Here is a 23,146-nt window from a genome sequence, read left to right as displayed (position 1 = left end):
CCTTCTTAAAATAACTTGGATACACTGTTTGTAATCTTAAAATGTGGAGCAATTTTAATATATGTTATCAATACTTAATAACATTTATGGTTTGAAAAATAAACATTTGGTAAGTTTTAAGGCTTTTTTACATAATGAGACCTAGATACCCATTATCTGTATTATAAAACGCAAGAGCATAATAAGTATTTTTGGCAATTTTTAAATTAAGCCTCACATTAGAATGTAATTTCAAGTGGCAAATTAATATATACCATAAATGTGAAGCAATAACTTTGACTTAAAAAATATAGTGAAATTCATAATTTAATTTGCAGGTGGTCTGTGGTTAACTTCGGCATATACAAAATATCTGTTGGATGAACCTAATTGTGAATTAACCATTTTAGACATTGGAGAGTCTCTATATGGTTCATCTAATAAGCTCTGCCAAGACAAGTTCAACATGGATGGGAAGTGGTGGTAAGGAGATATGTAATTTCAGGCCTTTATAGATAAGAAAGAAGTAAAAGTAATAAAAACAAACAATAAATGCAAAAGAGAATATGAAGAGATTTAAGTAGTCTTCATGCTAATATTGTGGGAGGACTTAACCACTTTTTTCCACAAGAAGGCATACAAAATGGAACCAGGTAACCACAGATGAAGGCTTATGGCTATCCTCTGGAAATTTATTGAAGCCATAATCAGAAATATATTAGGAAGTTATTCATATGAAAATTAAATAATAAACAACAACCAAATATGAGAATGAAAATGAGAAGATTAGAGCAGACCAAAGCAAAACATACAACATAAATACTTTCATTAATCTTTGATTTAGCACCCCACCAAAGAATAATTTTGAAATGTCCAGGCAAAGCTGGATTTTAAGTTTGTTAATATGCTGGAAACCAAGAGTACAAATAAGAACAGAATGCTTCAATTGTAACAATCTGAGATCACTAGTGGGGACTCTCTTAATGTACAGTATATCAAGGTATTGATTATAGTATAGTTAATAAACTTGTGATTTTAGCAGATGACACTAAAATTGATAAAAAAAAACAACTATTAATGAGGCAGCAAAAACAAGACAGGACTCTTGGCCAATGAATTATGTGGAACACAGTTCTTTATTTCTTATGGTTGAATTCGCTTGAACATACTTCACTTTCATGCACTACTCCAGAGGTGGACTAGCATTCACAAGTGTGGAATCACTCATGTTTTTTCATGTTTTTCATGGAAGATTTTTTTAAATTAAGGTACCGATAAAGTAATTTAAAAATATAGCTAAAACATTGGTAATTTTGCAAATGGCTATTGATACTTGAAAAGACAGCTTTAATTTATTATTCTCATATGACTGCCCCATTTTCAGCAACCATTATTCCAGTGTCCTAATTGTTATGTTTGCAATATGTACATTTTACGACAGTGTGTTCTTGTTGGCCGTAAAGTGTTTGAGGTTAGAGGGTGAGTGTCTGGTGGGATTGGTGGTTCGGAAATAAACGCCTTTCTGAGACAAACTGCACCTGTACACTCTCGCATTGTATGCAACATTTTGACGACAAGGATGGCTGAATTTTCACTTTCACCACCTTTTCCCTTTCTTTCCCTGCCTGGAGAGCCTCCAGTGCCTTGGTCCCGCTCGCTGGAGTCTTTTGAAACTTACCTCCTGGCTCTTGATTTGCAAAATATAAGTGATGCGCACAAAAGAGCTTTGCTCCTACACTGTCTGGGAATGGAGGGACAGCGAGTGTTTAAGACGTTGGGGAATGCAGCCACATACTCCGCTGCTGGGACTCTCCTGGAGACGCACTTCTCCTGCTCGCAAAGTGTTATCCTCCGCCGAATCCTATTTTGTAAACGGCGACAGCAGGCAGGCGAATCGGTTCACCAATACGTGGCCAACTTAAGGGGTTTAGCCAGTTTATGCAAGTTCGGAGACATGCAAGTTGAATTTATTAGGGATCAATTGGCTGAGCACACTAACAATCCAAAAGTCCGTGAAAAGCTCTTGCTAGAATCAGATGATTTAAGTCTATCACGGGCAATTCACATTGCATTTTAGATCGAGTCTGCCACGGAGTTCACCGCCAAACTCGACATATCTCCTGCTTCCTCAGCAGTGACAGGAGACGTGGCTCAAGCGCTGCAATGCACAGAAGACTCGGACAATGGCAACGAGAATCCCATCGTGCAGCTTACGCGACAGCTTCCTCCAAGACCCCAACGTTTTTGCGGAAATTGTGGCTCTAAATCACACTCTACAAGAGCGCAGAGCTGCCCTGCCAGGGGTCAGATATGCCAGCGCTGCAATAAAGCCAATCACTTCGCGAAAGTTTGCCGTTCCACTCCGGCATCGTCAAAGCCTGTGACAATTCATAATGTCACATCTAGGCATACATCTTTTAAAACCTGCACAGTAGAACTAGACAATGTATGCCTTCCGCTTTTGCTAGATACTGGGGCAACAGTGTCTGTTAAATCTAAAGACTAAGAAGCAGTTTTTCCCAGATCTCCAGCTATCTGCTCCAGTCACCACTCTCTGTGGCTATGCCAACTCTAAGATTGGCATTGTGGGTTCAGTTGAGCTGTCAGTATGCTATGGTTCTAAGTTTCTTCCTCAATTCACATTCCATGTCTCCCGCTGTGGTGCCAACCTCTTAGGCCTGGATCTTTTTAACAGCCTTGGTTTTACCCTTGTTGACACTGGTGGATCTGCAATTCTTAATGTCTGCTCCCCTTGGCAACAAAAGTGGCCATCACTTTTTGATGGACGTGGCTGTCTCTCTGCCTTTCCATCACCAGCCTTTGCTAGATCCCACTGTGCCTCCTGTGATCCAGCCACCACGCCGCATCCCACTGGCTTTCCGTGACGGGGTATCTGCTGAGCTGCAACACCTCCTAGAGGCTGGATTTATAGAACCTATTAATGCTGCCCCATGAATTTCCAATTTGGATGTTGCAAAAAAAAAGTCAGGGGAACTACGAATCTGTGTTGATCTAAGAGCAGTAAACAAAGCAGTCATTCCTGACAAATACCAGCTGCCAACATCAGAGGAGCTAACTACACAATTTTATGGATCTCATTTCTTTACAAAGTTAGATCTCCGTCAAGGATATCTGCAGGTGCCACTCCACCCCAGCAGTTGAGACCTGACTGCATTTGTCACTCACATTGGGGTTTTCCGATATACTAGATTGCCATTTGGACTCAGTTCAGGCCCGAGCTGCTTTCAGAAGATAATGTCAACCATCTTGGCAGGGATTCCAGGGGTTGTCCTTTATCTTGATGATATAGTTGTTCATGGTCCCACAACCTCTACCCATGATGATCGTCTCAAAAGAGTGTTTTCAGCACTGGCCAGGCATAATCTCACTCTTAATGGCGATAAATGTGTGTTTTCTGCACCTTCAATTGAATTTGTGGGTTTCCGACTGTCTGCAGATGGTTTAACCCCACTCCAGTCTAACACGGAGGCAATTCAGAGAATTCCAGAGCTCACATCAGTATCACAGGTTGCTTCATTTTTGGGTATGACTGCATACTATCTACGTTTTCTGCCGCAATACTCCTCCACTACTGCACCCTTACGTCAACTTTTGAAGAAAGATGTTCCCTGGGCATGGACTTCAGACTGCACAGAGGTGTTTCAGTTACTAAAGGCTCAGCTTGTTTCACCGCCTGTGCTGGCACACTTTGACCTCAATAGTCCCACCTTAGTCACTTGTGATGCATCTAGAGCTGCTCTTGGGGCTGTACTGTCTCAGATTCAGGAGGGGACTGAAAAACCTGTTGCATTTGCTTCTAGAGCTCTTAGCCCAGGTGAACAGAAATACTTAGTCAGTGAGTGAGAAGCACTGGCATATATCTGGGCTTGCGAACGGTGGCACATGTATCTGTATGGCCGTGCATTTACACTCCGAACTGACCACCAAGCTCTCACTGCACTGCTTTCTATATCGGGTTCTGGTCACAGGCCGCTAAGACTGCACCGCTGGTCAGAGCGTTTCCAGCAGTACAATTTTAAACTGCAGTATTCTCCCGGGCGCCGCAATGTGGTGGCTGACCTACTGCCTCGGTTCTCAGATCCTCCAGCAATGACTCCTTGCCCTGATTCTGCTGAGCCTGAACTTGTTCAGCTTTTTCACACACCTCTAGAGGCCACGGTGTCACTCCAGGAGGTGCAGCAGGCCTCAGAGCAAGACCCAGTGCTCACTCAGCTTCGTACTTTTATCAGGCAGGGGTGGCCTACTCAAGTACCAGCTGAGGTGACACCATTCCATTGTGTCAAGGATGAACTCACTTGCTGGAATGAAAGCTGTGTTGCTCGTGGTCTCTGCACAGTAGTTCCAAGGTCTCTCCAAGCATGTGTCTTGGCTATGGCACATGAGGGCCATTTGGGTATTGTCGTGTTAAGCAACAATGTCACAACCTTGTGTGGTGGCCAGGGATTGATGCTGATATTGAAGCTCTGGTCAAGGAATGCCCTGCTTGCCTTGTTAGCGGTAAAATGGGTCCTCCACCCACACCCCCATTGCAGCCAGTTCAGTGGCCTGTTAAGCCTTGGGAACACATACAGCTAGACATCTGCGGCGAGTTACATGGCATTCCACATCATCAGCATTTTCTTATTGTGGCATATGACCTACACTCTAAGTGGCCAGAAGTAGCCTCATTTGGATCAGTTACAACCAGAGCTGTGATCGAGTTTTTGGAGTCCATTTTTGCTCGCTGGGGGTTGCCAGTGGCTGTTTCAACAGAAAATGGTCCACAATTTACTTCTGTTGAATTTACAAGCTTTTTGATGAGCAAAGGAATTCGACACCACCGCAGAGCATTCTACCACCCTCAGGCCAATGGGGGGGTAGAGCGTCTAAATAAAACTTTAAAGAATGGCATTAGAGCACATTTGGCAGATGGATGCACATTTCTTTCGGCACTTCTCCAGACACTTCTTCACTACAGAGCTACACAGCACTCAACAACAGGCAGTTCACCTGCTCTTATGATTGATCGTGAACTTCAGCTTCCACTGGATTGTCTACATGCCCAACCAGCTTTGCCCACTGCAATACATACACGCAACAATGTGTCCAAGAGCCAGAATAAAATGAAGCAATATTTTGACAGGTCACACCGGGTGAAAATGCCAGACATAACTGTATCAGATTGGGTCAGGGTCTGGAGGCCACATCGAGAACATAAGTTGAAATCTTTTTGGTCTTCTCCTTTAAAAGTAATAAGCCAACTAGGACCTACCACATTTTGTTTGGCTGATGGTTCCCAATGCCATGCAAGCTGCCTCCGCAAGGTACGTGCACCACCAGTGCCGAGCTGTGACTCCTCAGGTTTTTCAGCAGAGTGGCTCGATTCAGCTGCAGGATCATCAGTCCCTATGCAGACTGAGGATCCTGAGGTGTTGCAACCTCTGACTGAAACCATCTCCAGACCTGAATGCGTCAGAACTCAGCCAGCCAGATTCAAAGATTTCCTTACTGATTTTCACAGTTAAGCAGACTTTAGCATGACATTTGGGTTTTGGAAGAAGGACACAAAAGAGAAAAAAAAAGACTTCAGTACAATTTCAAAAAGCATTATGTTATGTTTTTCTGTGAGTCACTGTATTTGGTGGGGGAGGGGGGAAATGTTATGTTTGCAATATGTACATTTTACGACAGTGTGTTCTTGTTGGCCGTAAAGTGTTTGAGGTTAGAGGGTGAGTGTCTGGCGGGATTGGTGGTTCGGAAATAAACGCTTTTCTGAGACAAACTGCACCTGTATGCTCTTGCATTTATAGTACGTTACTATGTTCAATAAAGCAAGTAAATTCTTTTTCTTCATTTACAAGGTACTGGCATTCCTAAAGTTCAATTCTGGGTTCAAAAATAGCCAAAACAAAACAACTTTTTCATGAAACACGTCACTGTACTTTTAATTTTGTGAAATGAAGATTATTCCATGCAACAGATGGCCAAGTGTGGTGTGGTGCTATTGAAAATGGTGGGGTCTGAGTAAACAGCTGAGCTCACAGTGTTCAGAAGCAGCATCTGCTCAGGCAAGGCCAGAAGTCTCCAATTAGCTCACGCTGATAAGAGACTGCTTCTGAGAGCCATTGTAATCCAGATATTATGTGTTCGTGGCTGGCCACTGGTAGTTGCCACAGAGCAAATCTTTGAACTGGGGTGGCTCATGGTGTGAGTCCACAACTTTTGCCCTTTTTTTATTTGCTAGTTTTAGATATAGTGATGTAGACTTTTTTCAAATCTCTTCCTCTAAGTTGTAGGAACTTTTGATGATTAAATTTTAATTAATTATATCAGTTTTGCATTCGGCAAGATCGTTAAATAATCCAATATTGAAGGAAGCAGGTCTCTGGCCTTTAGACCTATATCAAGGTAACTGTGGCATACTTAATAAATCTATTCATAATTAATTAATTAATTAATAAACACAAGGGTGATAGGAATATGATAACTGCATATATATGTTTGTATACTGTATAAGACTGGACACAGAGAGAGTAGACAGACAAACATACAGTATATGGCACTGGTATTTAGAGTTCTACTTTATCTTAGCACAGATAAATAGTTTTACGATGCCAGGTCTTTATGAATGATATTCAATGTTGTTTTCTCAGGAAACAAACCAGACAATGAAATTCTATCAGTATTTTTAAGGCATTATCATACCAGTATAATTTATGCAAAATATAATGTGCATTTGCATGAACAGCAGCAAATTGTATTCAAAAGTTTCATTTTCCTAACATTTCAAACTCTCACTTCCATTAACTTTTCTGCTAACTCCTCATAATTCAGACCTTTTACTACTTCCTTTTTAATGAAGATCATAGTCAGTTCATTCAATTTATTTTGATACATATTTTTTTGTCAAAGACTTGCAAATATGAAAGTGACCCAGCATTATTTAACCTAGTTTTTCTTCCCATCAAGTGCAATAGATGTGAAAGTGTGTCAGTTTTATTTGTATGAGTGCTAAGTTTTGACAAACTTTGTTGGGTTAAATAACACATTCTTGTCAAAATTGTTCTAATATTCCAATGTTTTTAGTAATCGCAAAGCAGTGATCCAGGTGGTATTAAATGCAAGGCAGGAATTCCAGCTTTAAAAGGGTTCAACTCGAGGTCAAGGATTCAAACAGCGATCTAACTGAACAAATATAGGCACCAGATTTGTAGGGAGATGGAACTGAATACCTGCAAACTTAACAGATGAAGGGCTGGCAATAAATGCTATATAATTTTAATTTATTTAGGGTTATGGGGAGAAAACAGCTATTGTATTCCTTGTGATACTGTTAAAGGTATATTTTTTTCCAAATTTTAATAATGTTCAAAAAGTGGAGTAAGGGAAATTGCAGGGATCAGAGCAGCCACCCAATTGTCTTACCCAAAATGTAGGCCAGTCCTTCAGTAATATTGACTGCTAAGAACCTTTTCTTTGGCAAAATATTAAGAGACATGTGCTTTTAACTTGTGCTTTCCATCTCTTTAGGAAATTACAAAATCAAACCTACTGAAGAAAAAGGGTTATCTGAGCTGTTTAGTACTTCACCTCTTGGCTTGTTTTAAATACATTAGAATTTTTTCATGAAATAATATTCAGATCCACCCAGCCAATGTCTTCATCCATCTTAAGCTAACTTAATAGCTAGCAGTTCTCTTTCACAACATTTTAATTCTGTTGTGTGGATAAATTGTTACAAATGGTGTTTACTCTTATGTCTTAAATACTGTAAAAGAATAATTCTAAGCCTAAACTTGATACATCCATTTCTAATTCAAAAAACAATGAACAATCTGGATGACAAAGAATACAGGCTGCTGTTAATAATTCATTTAAGACCTTAAAACTTTGAGCTTCAGAAAGCCAAATTAAATATTTTAGCATATTTTTTAAATAGTAGATTAATAGTAGCAATTACAGATATAAATATTTTTATAAAATGTGTAATAATTAATCTTTGAAACTGTTTAATAGAACTAGGTTCTTTCAATTCAGTACTGCTTGAATCTTTGATTAGATCCATACTGGTGTGTTTGAGAAGAAGACCAAAAAACAGGGCCAGGGATTTATGAGTTATCTGATTATCAAAGATATGTAGAAGAGTCTTTTTAATATGGTGAATGTGGTTGAATTTAATATGATAAATAATTGTTTTTGAAAGTAATATTATTGAGCTGACAACTATCTATACAAGGATGTAGAGAAATATTCTTACATATATAAAAAGAAGCCATCTCCTGTTGGGACACTGCACTGCTGAATTAAACCATATAATAAATTTCATTTCTTTAGATACTTGTCTTGATAGACTGTAGATTTTCCCTTTCAGAAAAGGAGCACCAGGCAGAAGTTCAATAGCTCAATCATTTGGTATGTGTAGAGGTAGTTGATAGTTTGTTTTTTTTATTATTAAATTCTGTATATCCACAAAATTTTTATAAACATGCAATGAATTCCTTCTGTGTTCTGCAACATGGGATGGAATCTGTTTGGATTATTGTATGCATTTCTGAAAAGATAATGAATTCCAAGATCAGTTTACTCTATTGCACCAGATAACATGTTGATTATGTTTTTAGCCAAGGATTCCCAAAAATAACCTTTGATACTGGACTACCAGTAACAAAAATGACAACTTTTTAAAATGAACATGCTGTTTTGAACAGCCAGGGACAGAGAGTATTATCCTATCATGCCTTTGCCAATAGGACTCCTATCAACAGAATAAATTGTAGTTTTGTATTTCATGGCAATCCACTCGCATCCTCATTTATTAAGTAGCTCAATGTGGTCGACAGGCAGTGTCCCATACACCAAATGCATAAGATGTAGGTACAAAAGCTTATAGCCCTAAACGCTCTTTTATTCAGCATAATACCTTTCTCACAAGTTTCCAATTCAGACCAGTAGATATTACCAGAACAATATTAGTTGTTCCTATGTGACTCATCACCAGATTATTTTTGCCCTTATTCTGCTACTAACTTAGACGTACTAAGGCTAAGGAGGTCTACCTCATCCATATTACTAACCGAGAATGCTAAACCGGATGGACGCAGGGACATCCGGCCATGGGCCGTAGCCGCAAAAAGACGTACTGCGCAGGCGCAAAAAGAGTCCGCGAGAGGCGGCTGAGGAGCCGCGAGAGGCGGACAAAAGAGGCCGCGAGAGGCGGATGAGGGGCTGCGAGAGGCGGACAAGACCACAGAAAAAAGGAGTGAGCACAGAAAAAAGAGAAAAAAGGAGTCAAAGAAACGCAAAAAGACGTACTGCGCAGGCGCGAAAAGAGTCCACGAGAGGCGGATAAGGAGCCGCGAGAGGGGGACAAAAGAGGCCGCGAGAGGCGGATGAGGGGCCGAGAGAGGCGGACAAGACCACAGAAAAAAGGAGTGAGCACAGAAAAAAGAGAAAAAAGTAGTCAAAGAAATGAGGCGCAACGAGCACCGAAAAAAGGAAAAGGCACATAAAAAAGTAGTCAAACGCAGGCAAAGCACAAAACACATTGCACACGAAACTAGACCCAAAAAAAAAAAAAAAAGAGGCTCGCGCACAACAGCAAGGCACCCCCCCCCCCCCCCTACAGGCACCGGACGGGACACACACCAAGAGGGGGATTCAACAAGCCCATGGAACACAAAAAAAAAGAACACAAAACCACCCCACAGACACTACAAGCAAGGGACGGGACACACACAAAGAGGGGGATTCAACAAGACACAGGAACACAAAAAGAAAGAAGACGCTCGCGCAACAACAATCCTCACCCCCCCCCCCCCCCCCCCCCCCACACATCCATAAGAAGTGACACCCAAAGCCACATATTCTAAAGTGAACGTCAACACCTTCACACTAGTCAGCATAGGTGGATCTCCTTACAATAAAGCACTATTAACCGTTCAACTGCAGAAAAGGAAACATATTAACAGTGAGTGCGATCCTCCTTATTACTTATCCATATTTCGCATGCTGAGAAAGAAACAAGTCATGAATACACGATCACGGGTACAAAACGATTCGGAAAGGATAACAGGAACAAACACACTAACACGAAAGAAACAACAAAATAGACGGCGGAGCATAAAACGCGATTCTGAAACTCCGAGAGAAAAAATGTCGCGGATCAAAAAACGCAAAGCACAAGTAACACCGTTACAGAGACGTGCCCAAATGGACAGACACAATGAACGTAGGGGCATACAGCGCGCGTCTCAAAGTGCTGCATCGAAACAAGCACGATTTCAAAACGAAAGAGCTCGCGTCTCAGACATACAAAAAAGGGAGCGAAGAGAAAAAATAAATGAACGCAGACGTGTACAAAGCGCAAATGAACTGCCAGAAAAAAAGAAAGCAAGACTCAAAAAGGAGAAAGCTCAAATGACCGACATACAAAAACAGACAAGGCTCGATACAAACAATGCAAGACGTAGCCTGAAATGGACTTTGCGCAAAGTGGAGGCGAATAAATTAAAAGAAAAAAATAGCGCGTCCCAAATACTGGACATGCAACAACGCGGCACTCAAACGCCAAAAGCAAAACATGCACGTAGCGGACATCAACGCCAGACACATATTAAATGCTTAAGCCAAATGGCTGAAAACGCCTTCAATAATGAATCCACTATTGAGGAAAATTCATTGGGATTAATGAATGTCATTTGCAATCATTGTCATTCACTTAACTTCCCAGAAGAAACAACTGGCAATACAAATAATGAATTTACACGTTGTTGTCAAAAGGGGCAGATTAGACTGACTCCTTTACATTCATATCCTGAATATCTACAGAAGCTTCTAACTTACGATGTGCCTGAAAGTAAAAACTTTCTGAACTGCATTAGATCCTACAATAGTTCATTTGCTTTTGCATCTACCAGAGTACATATCAGGCCACCAAAAGGCAATGGCCCATACTGCTTTCGCATATGTGGACAAATATTGCATCGCATTGGAACAGTGCACCCTGAAACAAATCAACAACGCAAATATGCACAAATCTACATCCTAGATCCAGATGAGGCAATCTATCAACGAATGAACCTTCCTGAAAACAAACAATGCACAGAGCTTATAATGAGAAATGTCTCTCATGTCATAAACAATCACCCATTAGCTAAGTCTATAAAAATGCTACATGAAGTTGAAAAGGAGGCCAATACAAAAGCAAATGCAGAAGGTATAGCGGCAACTACAATTGCTTTGGTCTTGATAAAGGACAAAGAACAAGATCCAAGACTAACCCGGCGGGATTACCACAACACAACCTTACCCTTAAAAACGGAACAATAATCATGCTATTAAGAAACCTTAACACTAAACAGGGTTTATGCAATGACACACGGTTAGTCGTCAACACCATGCCACACAATGTTATTCAAGCAACAGTTCTTAGACGATCACATGCTAACAATACTGTTCTCATTCCTAGAATTGACCTTGCGAGTTATGACCTAGAATTACCTTTTACATTGAAACGCCGACAGTTCCCCATTAAAACTACATTTGCAATGACCATCAACAAATCACAACGACAAACCATAGACAAGGTTGGCATCTACCTCTTTGAACCCGTTTTTGGACATGGACAACTTTATGTTGCCTTCTCACGTGTTCGACGTTCATCTGACGTTAAAGTTAAAATTATAAATGATCCATGCCAAGGAAGACTCATTCAAGGACAAGACACCATCTTTACTACTAATGTTGTATACAAAGAAATATTCCAATAAAACATTACTCTATGCCAAACAGTCTATTTTTTATTTCTATACGCATCATCCAAACCTGCACACTGTACTATATCTAAATCATACATCTCACTCTTTGTCATGCCCCAACGCCAGGGGTTGGCGAGCGAAGCGAGCAGGGGGCGAAGCCCCCTAGTAGGCACAGAAAAGCTGCCTCCCAAGAGCTTTTTCTAGCAGTTCCAGAGGCCCAAAAAGGACTTCCAGTTTCATATATACCTCTCATGCAGCCCTGAAGGAATCCAACCCAGACCAATGCTGGTTTTCTGCACCACAGTGTGCTGGGAAAATATGTTACATCAGGTCCCCTGGGGTTCCTATCTGGAAAAAGTACTATCATCCACCCCAGTTGTGCCATCCATTACATAAGATGAAATTAAGTTTTCAGCAGTTCGATATTGTAAATGAGCAAGTATCTCTACACAATAAATGATCATGGAAACTGTAATGGAAATTAAGTTAGCATGCTAACTGCAGTCCACACTACCAACCCCTAAATAAAGTAAATATTTTCCATGCAGCATTATGTCTGGATACCACAGAAACTGGAGACTGAGAAGAGACTGGAGAATGAAATGTACTGATATGCTGAAGCCATCTTTACAAGTTGAATTGGAAGAAGTGTGGTGTGTGTTGTGTTACTACTGTGTGAGAGTTAATTAAAATACAAATTTGGCCCCTAAAATCTTTGTTATTTAACTGCCACTAATGAGCTGTCTATGAAGTTTTAAAGTTTGTTTTCCTTTCGAAAGTTTTTTTTTTTTTTTTGCATTTTTCTTTTGCCCCCACGGGAGCAAAGGTAAAGGAGTGTGTGGAAAAGTTACCTGATTTCAAAACAAGCATCAGTGAGCACAGGCACAGCACCTTTTGGATGTTGGACTTTTTGGAGGATGGCTTGGAGGAGTCAGTCCTCCTTGAAGGCTACGTCTACAGGAGATGCCAGATTGACAAGTACCTTGAGTTCAGGGTCAGTGAAATTGAGGAGAAGAGTGTCCTTTAAAAAGATAGTGTGTATACTAGGAGAACACACTATCTGTGTTCTTTCTGCAATATATTTTCCTGTTTTAAAAGCAATGCTTTCAAATTCCTCAACGTTGTCGCTCATGTCATTGCTTTTTCATGTTTTAAGCCCTCGGAAATAATTTTAATGAGAAGAGAAACAAGAGGTGATTGAATGCTGAATACGAATAAGGTAACATGAAAAATATATATTTTTTTTATTTGTAAATAAATAAATAATAAAAATATATAAAATAAATTTTAGGTATTTTATATATTTATTAATATATAAAATAAATAAATACATTTTATTTGTAAAAGCAACCCACCATTAATCTAGCAGCACATGTAATGCCTTAAACTAGCCCCACCCCAATTGGTTCTCCATGAATCTCTGTGTCCCGAAAGATATTGACAATTGCATAAATTAAACTAATACATTTTCTTCAGCACCCAAATCAACAAAGACCCTAGTCTCTTAATTATTTAGACAAGCAGAAAAAAAGTTGTTTTTTAATAGGGTTAGAGTTCCCAGCCTTCCAAAACCTACCATCAGTTTACCAAATTAATTTAGGTTGTTAATTAAAAGAAGTCTTAAAGGTCAAAAACCATGTTTCTCTTCTTTTTTTTTGTTCTCATCTGGATCCTTGTTTGTAAGCAATAGTTAACGCCTCTTGTAATGTTTTTTCAGATCGTACTTTAAAACTTCATCCTTTATTTCATCACGTAAGCCACTTCTGAATACTATTACAGGTGCATCATATCCCACCTTGAAACAGCAGCTAGGGTTTTTAAAAGGATAATAAATTCTTTAATAAGTTTATTCCCATTGTCTTAAATTTAGTAATGTGTTATGTATCATCTGAGTACAGTTAGGAATGGCAAAAATGCAAACATAATCTTTAAAAAGGTTTTTTGATTAAACTTACTTGAATGTGTATTAGCATTCAAAGCAGAGACCCATTCAAGAGAATTAGTTGTTAATAGGAAAAAAAATAAATGCAACTTTAGATCTATCACTGGCATAAATACGGGGTTGCCTGTTTTTATATTGTTTTGAAAAGCAGAATAAAAATGATGCAGGATATGACATTGTACAGAACTAGCTCCTTTATGTGGAGTTTTAATGGTTTGTGTTAAACTTGTAAGTTGATTCAAAACTTGCTGCACAGTGGCTTTTCATTGAGGCTTGTTCTTCCGCTATATGGTTAATCTTAATCCACCACATTAAATATCTTGGGGTTACCCATCCCTCGATATGTAAATGAAACATGCAGTTTCTGTATTATTCGGAAGTGAAAATAATAAGGTGATGCAAAACGCACAAGAACCATGGTCAAAAAGGCAGGCAGAGATCATTAACAAGTAGGCAGAGGGATCAAAGCACCAACATCAATAGGAAGACAAAAGTCAGGGTCAAGAAGCAAAAACAGAATTCTAAAACTTAACACTAGGGCCTACTTGAAATGGAACTAGCTAACAAAAAAGTGACTCTTTGTGAAAATTCACCAATAGATAGACAGGGATGTAAACAGCAGCATATTTATTGCATTATTTCCTCTGATGTCAACAGTGCAACTGAATAGGTCATATGACACTACTCAGGGCAACAGAAACAAGACAATGATAAAAAAAATGTTTTTGATTCAAATCAAAATAAAAAACAAACTTCATAAACATAATCATTAACATAAAAACATGATCAGACCAAAAGTATACATAAAGCCCAAATACTACATTTTCTGTTGAGGTTTTTAAGACTCAGTTAAAAAAACACTTTCTCTCCTCCACCTTTTATGGTGGGTGAGGTTGTTGGGAGGGGGAGGATAGATATTCAATAGTTTTTACTGTTTTATTAAACTGGTTGTTTTATAGTAGTCTTACTTGTTTCTTTAAACAGCACTTTGGTACAACTTCTGTTTTTAAATGTGCTTTATAAATAAAGTTGATTGATATAGTTTTGTTTAATTCTGTCTCACCTCTCTGTATCCTTCTATCTCTGTAACATCCCATGGTGGCACTTGCATGTCATTCAATTTTAGGAGACAAGAGTCTGTCTCCAACTTCAAGATTATGAGCACTAAGTAAAAAGAATAGTAGAAGGGTATCCAAAACATGAAGTAAGAGGATGTGTGTTATAAAAGTAAGGGTATGTAAAGATAAGCAGACCCTTTTCTTACTCAGAAAGCATACTTTTAATTTAAAAGTAGTCGGTTGTTTCTTTTTAAGTTCTGCTTCTCCTTCCTGGTTTCTAAGAATTTTTATCAGAATTGCTTATGCAAAAAAAAAAAAAATTTAAATAGTTCAGGGGACTAAGAGTACAGGTTATAAAGTGGGAAACATTAAATTACACTGTTGTGATGCAAAAAAAAAAATCCATCAAATATTTACATAATATTCAGAAAAAAATATTTTATATACTTTAACTCAGAAAAAAAAATACGGACACAGTGAAAAAAAAAAAACTATATGTGCCCTATGGAAGCGTATTATGGTCACAGTGAAGAAAAAAAATATGGACAATGAAGAAAAAAAACTATATATGTCGAAAATAATGCCGTTTATGTCAAGATTAAAGTCGACATTTCCACATTATTCTCATAGTTTATTTTGTCATTAAAGTAGAATGTCGCAAACTAAACTTCATTTTAAAATCAATGTTTCATTTACTAGATTTTCTCAAACCCCATCATAAGTTAATGTAGCACAAATTAAATGCTTTGTGTTAAGTGTTCCCCGACCGAGTTGTTAATCACTACGTGCTTCTTAAACTGACTTCCTCTTGCACTGAGGAGGCGCAGGCAACAATTGCCGCACAGAATACATTCATTTCATGATATTCCTGCTCTCTGAACATTTAGAATGCTAAGATAAATACTTGATATCATTTTCATGGTGAAATGCATTAAAACGTGTAATAAACATGCACAGTGGTGTGGTGGTAGTGCTGCTCTCTCGCAGTAAGGGGTCTCTAGGTGTACGTTCAGTGTAGAGGACTTTATGGCAGGTGTGACGAGTCTCTAAAAACCTGGATGTATGAATGGGTATTGCACAGGTTTAACTTAAATATTGTGTAAATGTTGGGTTCGTGATCTAGTGCTCGGAGACACGGACACAGTTCAATGAATGTTCTTCTCAGTGGGCTTTCTTTATTGCATGCATGCTGTCTCTGTCTGATGTACCAAACCTGCAGTTCCTATCCTTCCTTTTTCTTACTCCTCATAACCAATCACCACACAATAAACGTCTTTGTGAAATTAAAACTAGTTATAAACTTAGACCACGGATTGTTCAGAACTTTAAAAAATCTTCGTTATACATTTTTAATTATGCCATCCATTCAGGGTTGCGCCCATCCCAGCAAGCATCGTGTGTGAGGCAGCAACAAATCCTGAAAGGGGCACCAGCTCATTGCAGGGTGAATACGAGCAACACACATACACACTAGCAGGGCCAATTTAGCATCACAAAAACCCACATCCTACACAACTTTGAAAGGAAACTGAAGCACGCCGAGTAAACCCACCAGAAAAACATGCAAACTCAAGGCTGGGAACACCCGGGACCCCCTTGCTGCCAGACAGTAGTGCAACCTCTACGCCACCATGCCCCCACATGATTAGTACTTTATTCTCGTCATATAGTTTTTTTTTTCTTCACTGTGACCTATTAAGCTTCCATAGGGGAGCACAGGGACCTTGAAAAGTACTGCACAGTGTGTTATTTTCAGTTATAGTAAATCTGCCATTCCAAATAAAGGTTCCTGACTGCAAATCCCTATGTTCTTTTTTAGTATGGTAAGAAGAAACTGAAATATCTGCCTTACAACCACCAGCATGAGTATTTCTTCCTTAGTAAGTACTTTATGCTTAGTAAAGTTTGCTTATATTAATGTACCAATTGTACACTCTCCCCTTGGAATCAACTGTTTTTGTTGGTCTTAATTTGCTTTGGTTCCAAATCCTTCAGATTCTCTTGAGTCCCTGTTTGCTTAATAGACTTAACTCCTTTTGTTCTCTCAGTACCCCAATAGTAGGTCACTCATACACTCATCTTAGACTCTTGTAACAAATTTATTATTGTTTCATCTCTAATTCCCATTATACAACAAGTCTGAAAAGTTAATAGAGGTTTGTAAAAGGATGGCATATACAGAGATCTCTTAAACTGTTAATAGACTGTTTAATAAATGCATTTTTGTTTTGTATTTTTTTCCAGTGTATATATTTTTATTTGAAAATAAAATTTAAAGTTTAAAATACTAACAGGTCTGTCTTTTCTGCTGTGATTAAATAATTTATTGTTCTGTTTTTTTTTAACAGTTGGCCCACCTTTATTAATTCCAGTTTACTTCCACATCCAAATAATGCATACTATGATTTCCAGACGAGATTGGGTTGTAAGTATTTGACCTCCATGCTATATTTTGTTAAGGAGAAACTTTTCTTCTGCAATTTAAATTTTATTTATTTATATATAGTTAATTTCTCCGTGAATGGTGTTAGAGAACCTTGCAAATCTTCACATTCAAACAGATTACCACACTACAAAGATTATAAGCATGCATTCATAGGTTGTTTATTACAGATTGGTCACTAAATGCACTTTAACATGCTGTTTGAAAGATGAAAAATTACACTATGTTCCTATAGTCCAGTACAGTCTTCAGTTGTGGGCAATGTAAATTCACTACCTTATGTTTCATTCTCATATCTTAACTTAAAATGTAGTTATTGCAAAAAAAAGTGTGCACTGCAACACAAATATAAAAAATTGTATCAACAATGGTATCAACACTTTAAAAAATCACAGGGAGTAGTTAAAATAACAAATAAATTGAAGCACAACCATTCTTCCCAATGTATCTAACTTTCTTGTCCAGTTTAGAGTTCATTCACAATTTTCTAGTGTTTTTCTTCTACAAACCCACGCCATCTTTGTCTTTGAGGCAGGTAAGCCCTATCTCATAGTTCACATCCCAACATTTAACTCAGCTTGGCTATGGTGGAGAGTTGCATTTGACATGACCAGTTTACCTTACTAGCTTTCTATTGGCCTTTACAGCATCTTACAGCATCTACTCTCCTGAGCCCTCTCTTTAGTATATAAAAATACATGTTTACCCAAGTGCTTTTGAGAAGACGATCTGGTCTCTTGCAAACCTGGACTGCAGTAAGTGGTTTTGGAGAAAGAATGAATGAATGAATGAATGAACCCTTAAGGTCATTAGGTTTACATTGCTATGCAATGACTTTCAGAGATGCATTGTGTTGATGTTATCACTGCAGTGGGATTAAAGGTTGGTACTGTGCACTTCCTGGTCGTCTGAGTCTAAAGAAATACCTGCCAATGGTTGTTAGTATTCTGTAGTGGTACAGGCCTCTTTTTTGGCTTTGACTTTGTTTTTTAGTTTAACAATTTGGTTTAGATAAAAGATAAGACAGATTCTTTATTTTTCTGTTTTTTCTGACGTTTCTCCTTCTGGTTACCTCCATTAATTCTAGTTTGTTATTCTTCATTTTGACAAACATGACACAAGCATGAATTCTTTACTGTGGTAGTATCATATAAGAATCTAATGAATGAACCTACTAGTGGTTATTAGTGTTGATCTGTGAAATTTGCCAATGCATTTTTCACGGCGAATATGCTGTGTTTACTAGAGACCTTGTTCTCTGAATATTTTCCTGGTGAATTTTTTTTTCAGGCTTGAAACTTTGTGAGACCACCGTGACATCATAGAGCTGTAGAAGCAATGCACACAACTTTCACACATGTTAAGGACATTGCTTACGTGACCATTGCTGGGTCACAAGCACACAAGAAAGAAAAATATTGTTTCAGCTGCTATGATGTGCTGAAACCATCCACTGAAGTACTTGACAGTACTTTGCAATATTTTTCCCTGTCTTAACCGCACTTGTTTCTTGAACTGAAAGTTGTTTCAAACCTCAAGGCTCTTCATTTGCTGTATGTGGGTCACGAATGAACTTAAAAAGGTAAAAATCCAGACAAAAACAATTCAGATGTTCATACATTGTATCTAGAAAAGTACAACCAGAGGCTGTCTTCTTAGATAGATAGATAGATAGATAGATAGATAGATAGATAGATAGATAGATAGATAGATAGATAGATAGATAGATAGATAGATAGATAGATAGATAGATAGATAGATAGATAGATAGATAGATAGATCATGTTTAATTTTCCCCAGGGAGGAATTTGGCACTTTGCAATATAAAATCCCTCACCCCTATTTAATGCCAGGGCACTTACAATTAAATAATGATGATTGTTACTATGAAGGCAAAGAAGGAACACAAGCTGATAATGTCTGCATGGTCAGAAGCGACCGGCCTATTCTTGCTGCAATGCAAGAATTTTTCAGTGTAATACTGGGTACACTTTGTTAAGTCCATTCTTTGCATTCAATTATGCCAATGGCCTGAGACCTATGGTGAAAAATCAATGAGAGCCAGTTGTACTTAGTAACCTGAAGCTCTTCTGAAAAAATAATTTATGCCTTTTTTGTGAACTGGCTTCTCCAAAATAGAAAACATTGCCATGTAAATTAAAATAACTAACATAGCCTTAAATTTACCAATAAAACAATGGCAGTTTGTTTATTTTAAGGCAATTTTAATTGTAAAATAATGTAGGCAAACTGAATCAGTCCAGCTTTTGGTTTATGTAATTTCTGACAGTCTCTTGATATGACCCTTTATTTTTTTATACCCTTCCCATCAACTATATGTTAACATTTCTTGTACGGATACCCAAAGTGTCAGTAGTGAAAGCTTGACTGACGCTTGATTTTTCACAGTACATGTGGAGTGGCATTTCAGATGGAGCTGTAGTTTGAAGTTTAGATTTCTGGCATAAACAGGTTACACTACTGCTATTTACTCAAGTCTTAGGACTTCAGGATGATACTGCAAGCAGGTTTATCTAGAGAATGTGGCTGATAAGGGCTTGCATTCATTTGCACAAAACCTCACATGTTGCTACTGTATTCATGCTCTTAATAGCTCTCTCATTCTCTGTTGCTTGATTCACATACATGACACAGCAAAATCTACTAATCTTAGTTTCACAGAGCTTCCTTCAAGCTGTTAGTATTGTTACATTTTGTGAATTAAAAGGTTTTAAATTTGTAAATTCAATTTTAAAATGTTTTATTGGCATGATATGTTTTATATTGCAAAAACATTAATACTACTGTACTAATCTTTGTTATACATATTGAGCTTAAATTATAGAAAGTAACTATCAGTAGGCATTGCTTTAATACAGGTCATCTGGTTACACGCAGTACTTGAATGGGACACTCTTTCTAACTCTAATTTGCAGTAATGTTTGGTGAGTGCATATAATAATAACAGTTTTTGTTTTCACAGGATTTAGTTTGGTCCATGACATACTACATACGTTACTTCTCAATGTATGCCCCATTCTATGGAGTCCTGGGATCTATTGCATTCATCAGCTTTGTCAGGTGAATTTTCCATTCCAAAAAGTGCATTAATGTAATCAGGTGGCCAGACATCTTTCTATCAGCTAGGATGCCTAAGTAGGTGTAAATTATAGACACCATATTACAGTGTACAGATAACCCATGGGCAAAGATTGTGACAGCCGAGCAGCATAACCTTGACTTGGGCATTATAACTTTCAGAAATAAAAAAATCACTAAGTAAACAAAAGGTTGATATGTCACTCACTTATTTATCTCATAGCATTTAGATGTAAGATTACAACATTGTTTGTATATTCAAGAGGATTTTGGGGCACCATAGTTTCATTTAGAATGCAAAAATATTCAACTAGTGCCTTATTATTGACTTGGTGTATGTTATAAGCTGGCTTTGTATGTTCACTGTATTGGCCATCCTGTCTAGGCTGGTTTCTTCATGTAATGGCCTTTGCTAATGTGATTAATCTAATATAAAAATAGAGAATTTAGTTATTAAGCCTTTCTGTAAACCTCAAGGTGCAGTTGTTTAATACTGAATTTGCAGTTGACATCAAAAGTCTATTTAATTTCAATTTCAGCTTTTGTTGATGTAAAGGCTCTTTATCTGCCATTAATATATAACAAATCAAATCCAATTTTATTTGCCACATTCAATTATTCATACAGTACAATATGTAGTGAAAATTGTAGTTGCCAAACTCCAATATTTTTATTATTAGTTTACTACTACAAATTGAAAAACTGTCGATGCCTTGGTTGCATAAGTGTGTATGTTGGTAAACTATAAAATTATGTGAAAGGACCTTTTGTTTTAATTACAGATGTAAATTTGTTTGGATAGGTTTCTAAAAACTAGGATGGATGGATGGATAGAATACTTGATTCTTTCCATTTTATCTCACTATGCACTGCAGAACAGTTCAAGCTAAGATTCCCTAAGGGAATCTCTTGTGTCCTTCCTCTTGTAAGCAGTTATATTACCATGAGGCTTGGATTTCATCATCTGACCCATCCTTTTATGTGCACTTTAGCCATTCCTAGTAAGCAATGATTACAGAGGTGAAGCTACGCAAAATGAAGGAGAAGGTGAACATACTGTAACATTATACTTAATGACTGGAGAAAGCCTTTAAAGTTAGTGTCTTAATATTTATTCATGAAGTACCTTTGAACTGATTAGATGTCAGCATTTGTTTGATCTAGTGGTTGACTGTTAAATCTAGTAGTAAAACCTGCTTGCCTCAGGAGCCAATGTCAAGAGCTCATTATGGCCAGATAGTACCTCTGATGGGACAGAGATTGCTCATTGTTGAAATAATGCAAATCTACACAATAAGTCCTTGATCAAATTGTTTCTTTACTATTGTCTCCGGAATTTTTGGTTGGAATCAGCAATATTTATGTTTTACCTGCTGTAAAGAAAATTCAGTGTTTGGTTCTGCATTTCCAGAACTTCCTGCTTAGTATGCTGGTAGAAACATCACATGTGGAAAATAAAATTGTTAAGATCTAATTTCCATCAAAACTATAATGTTTATTTTGTTTTCTAGCCTAAGTAAATTACTGAAACAGTGTTTTTTTTCTGTTTTGTCAAAGAAATTACCAATCACATTAGGTAACTTTTCCAGCAGCTTTCAGTCATACCATCATTTATATAATATTAGCCAGTCGGAGACAGTCAGCGGCGCATTCCTTTAAAGCCATTCAACTAATGTGACATACCCAGCAACTCATTCCAACTACTTTGTGACTTGCACTGATAAAATCAAACAGGTTTGATTTTGTCTTTAGTCATAGGGGCAGGTTCTGTATGCATAAGTGGTGTAAACCAATGAATGCTCATTTGAAAGTACAATGTATATTATAGAGCAATGGGGAATAAGAAACACAGGGGTTTCAAACTTTTCAAACAGAAGAGAAGCTCGTCTGTGTTGTCTGATGTTTAATGTACCATGACAAAATGGAAAATAGGTTAAAAAAAAAAGGGGGCCACAATTGCGGCTAAACTCTGGACTTCTTTATATTCCCATGCTCTAATAAAAAGAAAAAAAAGGTTGCTTTCCCTGAATTCCATCTTTTTCAAGGGAAACTGGAAACTAATTAAATTTATGTCAAAGTTTAAATTACTAATTATAATACAAATATGGTAAAATGAAGAGAAATGCACACATGCCTAAACTTTTTAAAGCACATCTAACATACTGTAAAGGCCAGCCCTGACACAGACAGACGTGGGACACAGGTTCAAAGCACACAAGCGGTTTTTATTTTTGTCTCCCTCATCATGACTCTGGCTCGCGGAGTGGTGGCTGCTGGCACCTTTTATAATGCACCCGGAAGTGCTTCAGGTGCTTGAAGACCTAAATCCGGCAGCACTTCCGGGTGTAGCGGAAGAGCTGCTCTGTAGGGCTCAGCAGCAGCTACAGCACCCACTGGTGGCGCCCACAGATCCCAACAGGGCTGCACCCAATTCCAACTCCCATGAAGACCTGCAGGAGTCCTGGGCACTCTGCAACCCAGGAGGGCTGCCATCTAGCATTCCAGGGGAGGTACTGTCCTGGCCAGTTTTGCTCCCCCGGTCTATACAGTGAAGAGGTGTCCCAGCTGGACAAGGACCCCAGCCATCTGTGACATCTGCCCCTCCCTCAGCTGAGCCTCGTGGGACATAGCAGCATAGCAGAACCGCTAGGGCTGGTTCTCTCCAGGATGGGGAAACTGTGTCATCTGGACCACGGCTATGTCCTGTAGAGACGATCAACAGATCAGGAGGTGTTGTCCTGATGTCTATGTACTCCTGATGTACACCTCCAGCCGCTCCCCTCCAGTTCATACCGCGCAGGACCGGAAACAGGATGGAAAGTCCTGCCCCGAAGTCTGCCCAGCTGAGGTCGGCTGGTATCTCCACCCC

General features: G+C 38.4%; 1 protein-coding gene across 2 annotated transcripts in view; it reads left to right on the top strand.

The window, feature by feature from the left end:
- The window catches only part of LOC114644499 (acyl-CoA 6-desaturase), a 166,267-nt gene that overhangs the window by 96,111 nt on the left and 47,010 nt on the right, over positions 1–23,146 (top strand). For both annotated transcript variants that reach the window (XM_051922055.1, XM_051922054.1), the window contains exons 7-9: positions 16,555–16,615; positions 17,084–17,160; positions 20,162–20,259. In XM_051922055.1, the coding sequence (XP_051778015.1) occupies positions 16,555–16,615; positions 17,084–17,160; positions 20,162–20,259 (236 nt within the window). The remainder of the gene's footprint in view (positions 1–16,554; positions 16,616–17,083; positions 17,161–20,161; positions 20,260–23,146) is intronic.

This window comes from Erpetoichthys calabaricus, chromosome 2 (assembly GCF_900747795.2).
Source record: "Erpetoichthys calabaricus chromosome 2, fErpCal1.3, whole genome shotgun sequence".
NCBI classification, from domain to species: Eukaryota; Metazoa; Chordata; class Cladistia; order Polypteriformes; family Polypteridae; genus Erpetoichthys; species Erpetoichthys calabaricus.
The sequence above is the reverse complement of the archived record's forward strand: the minus strand, read 5'-3'. Positions and strand labels throughout refer to the sequence as shown.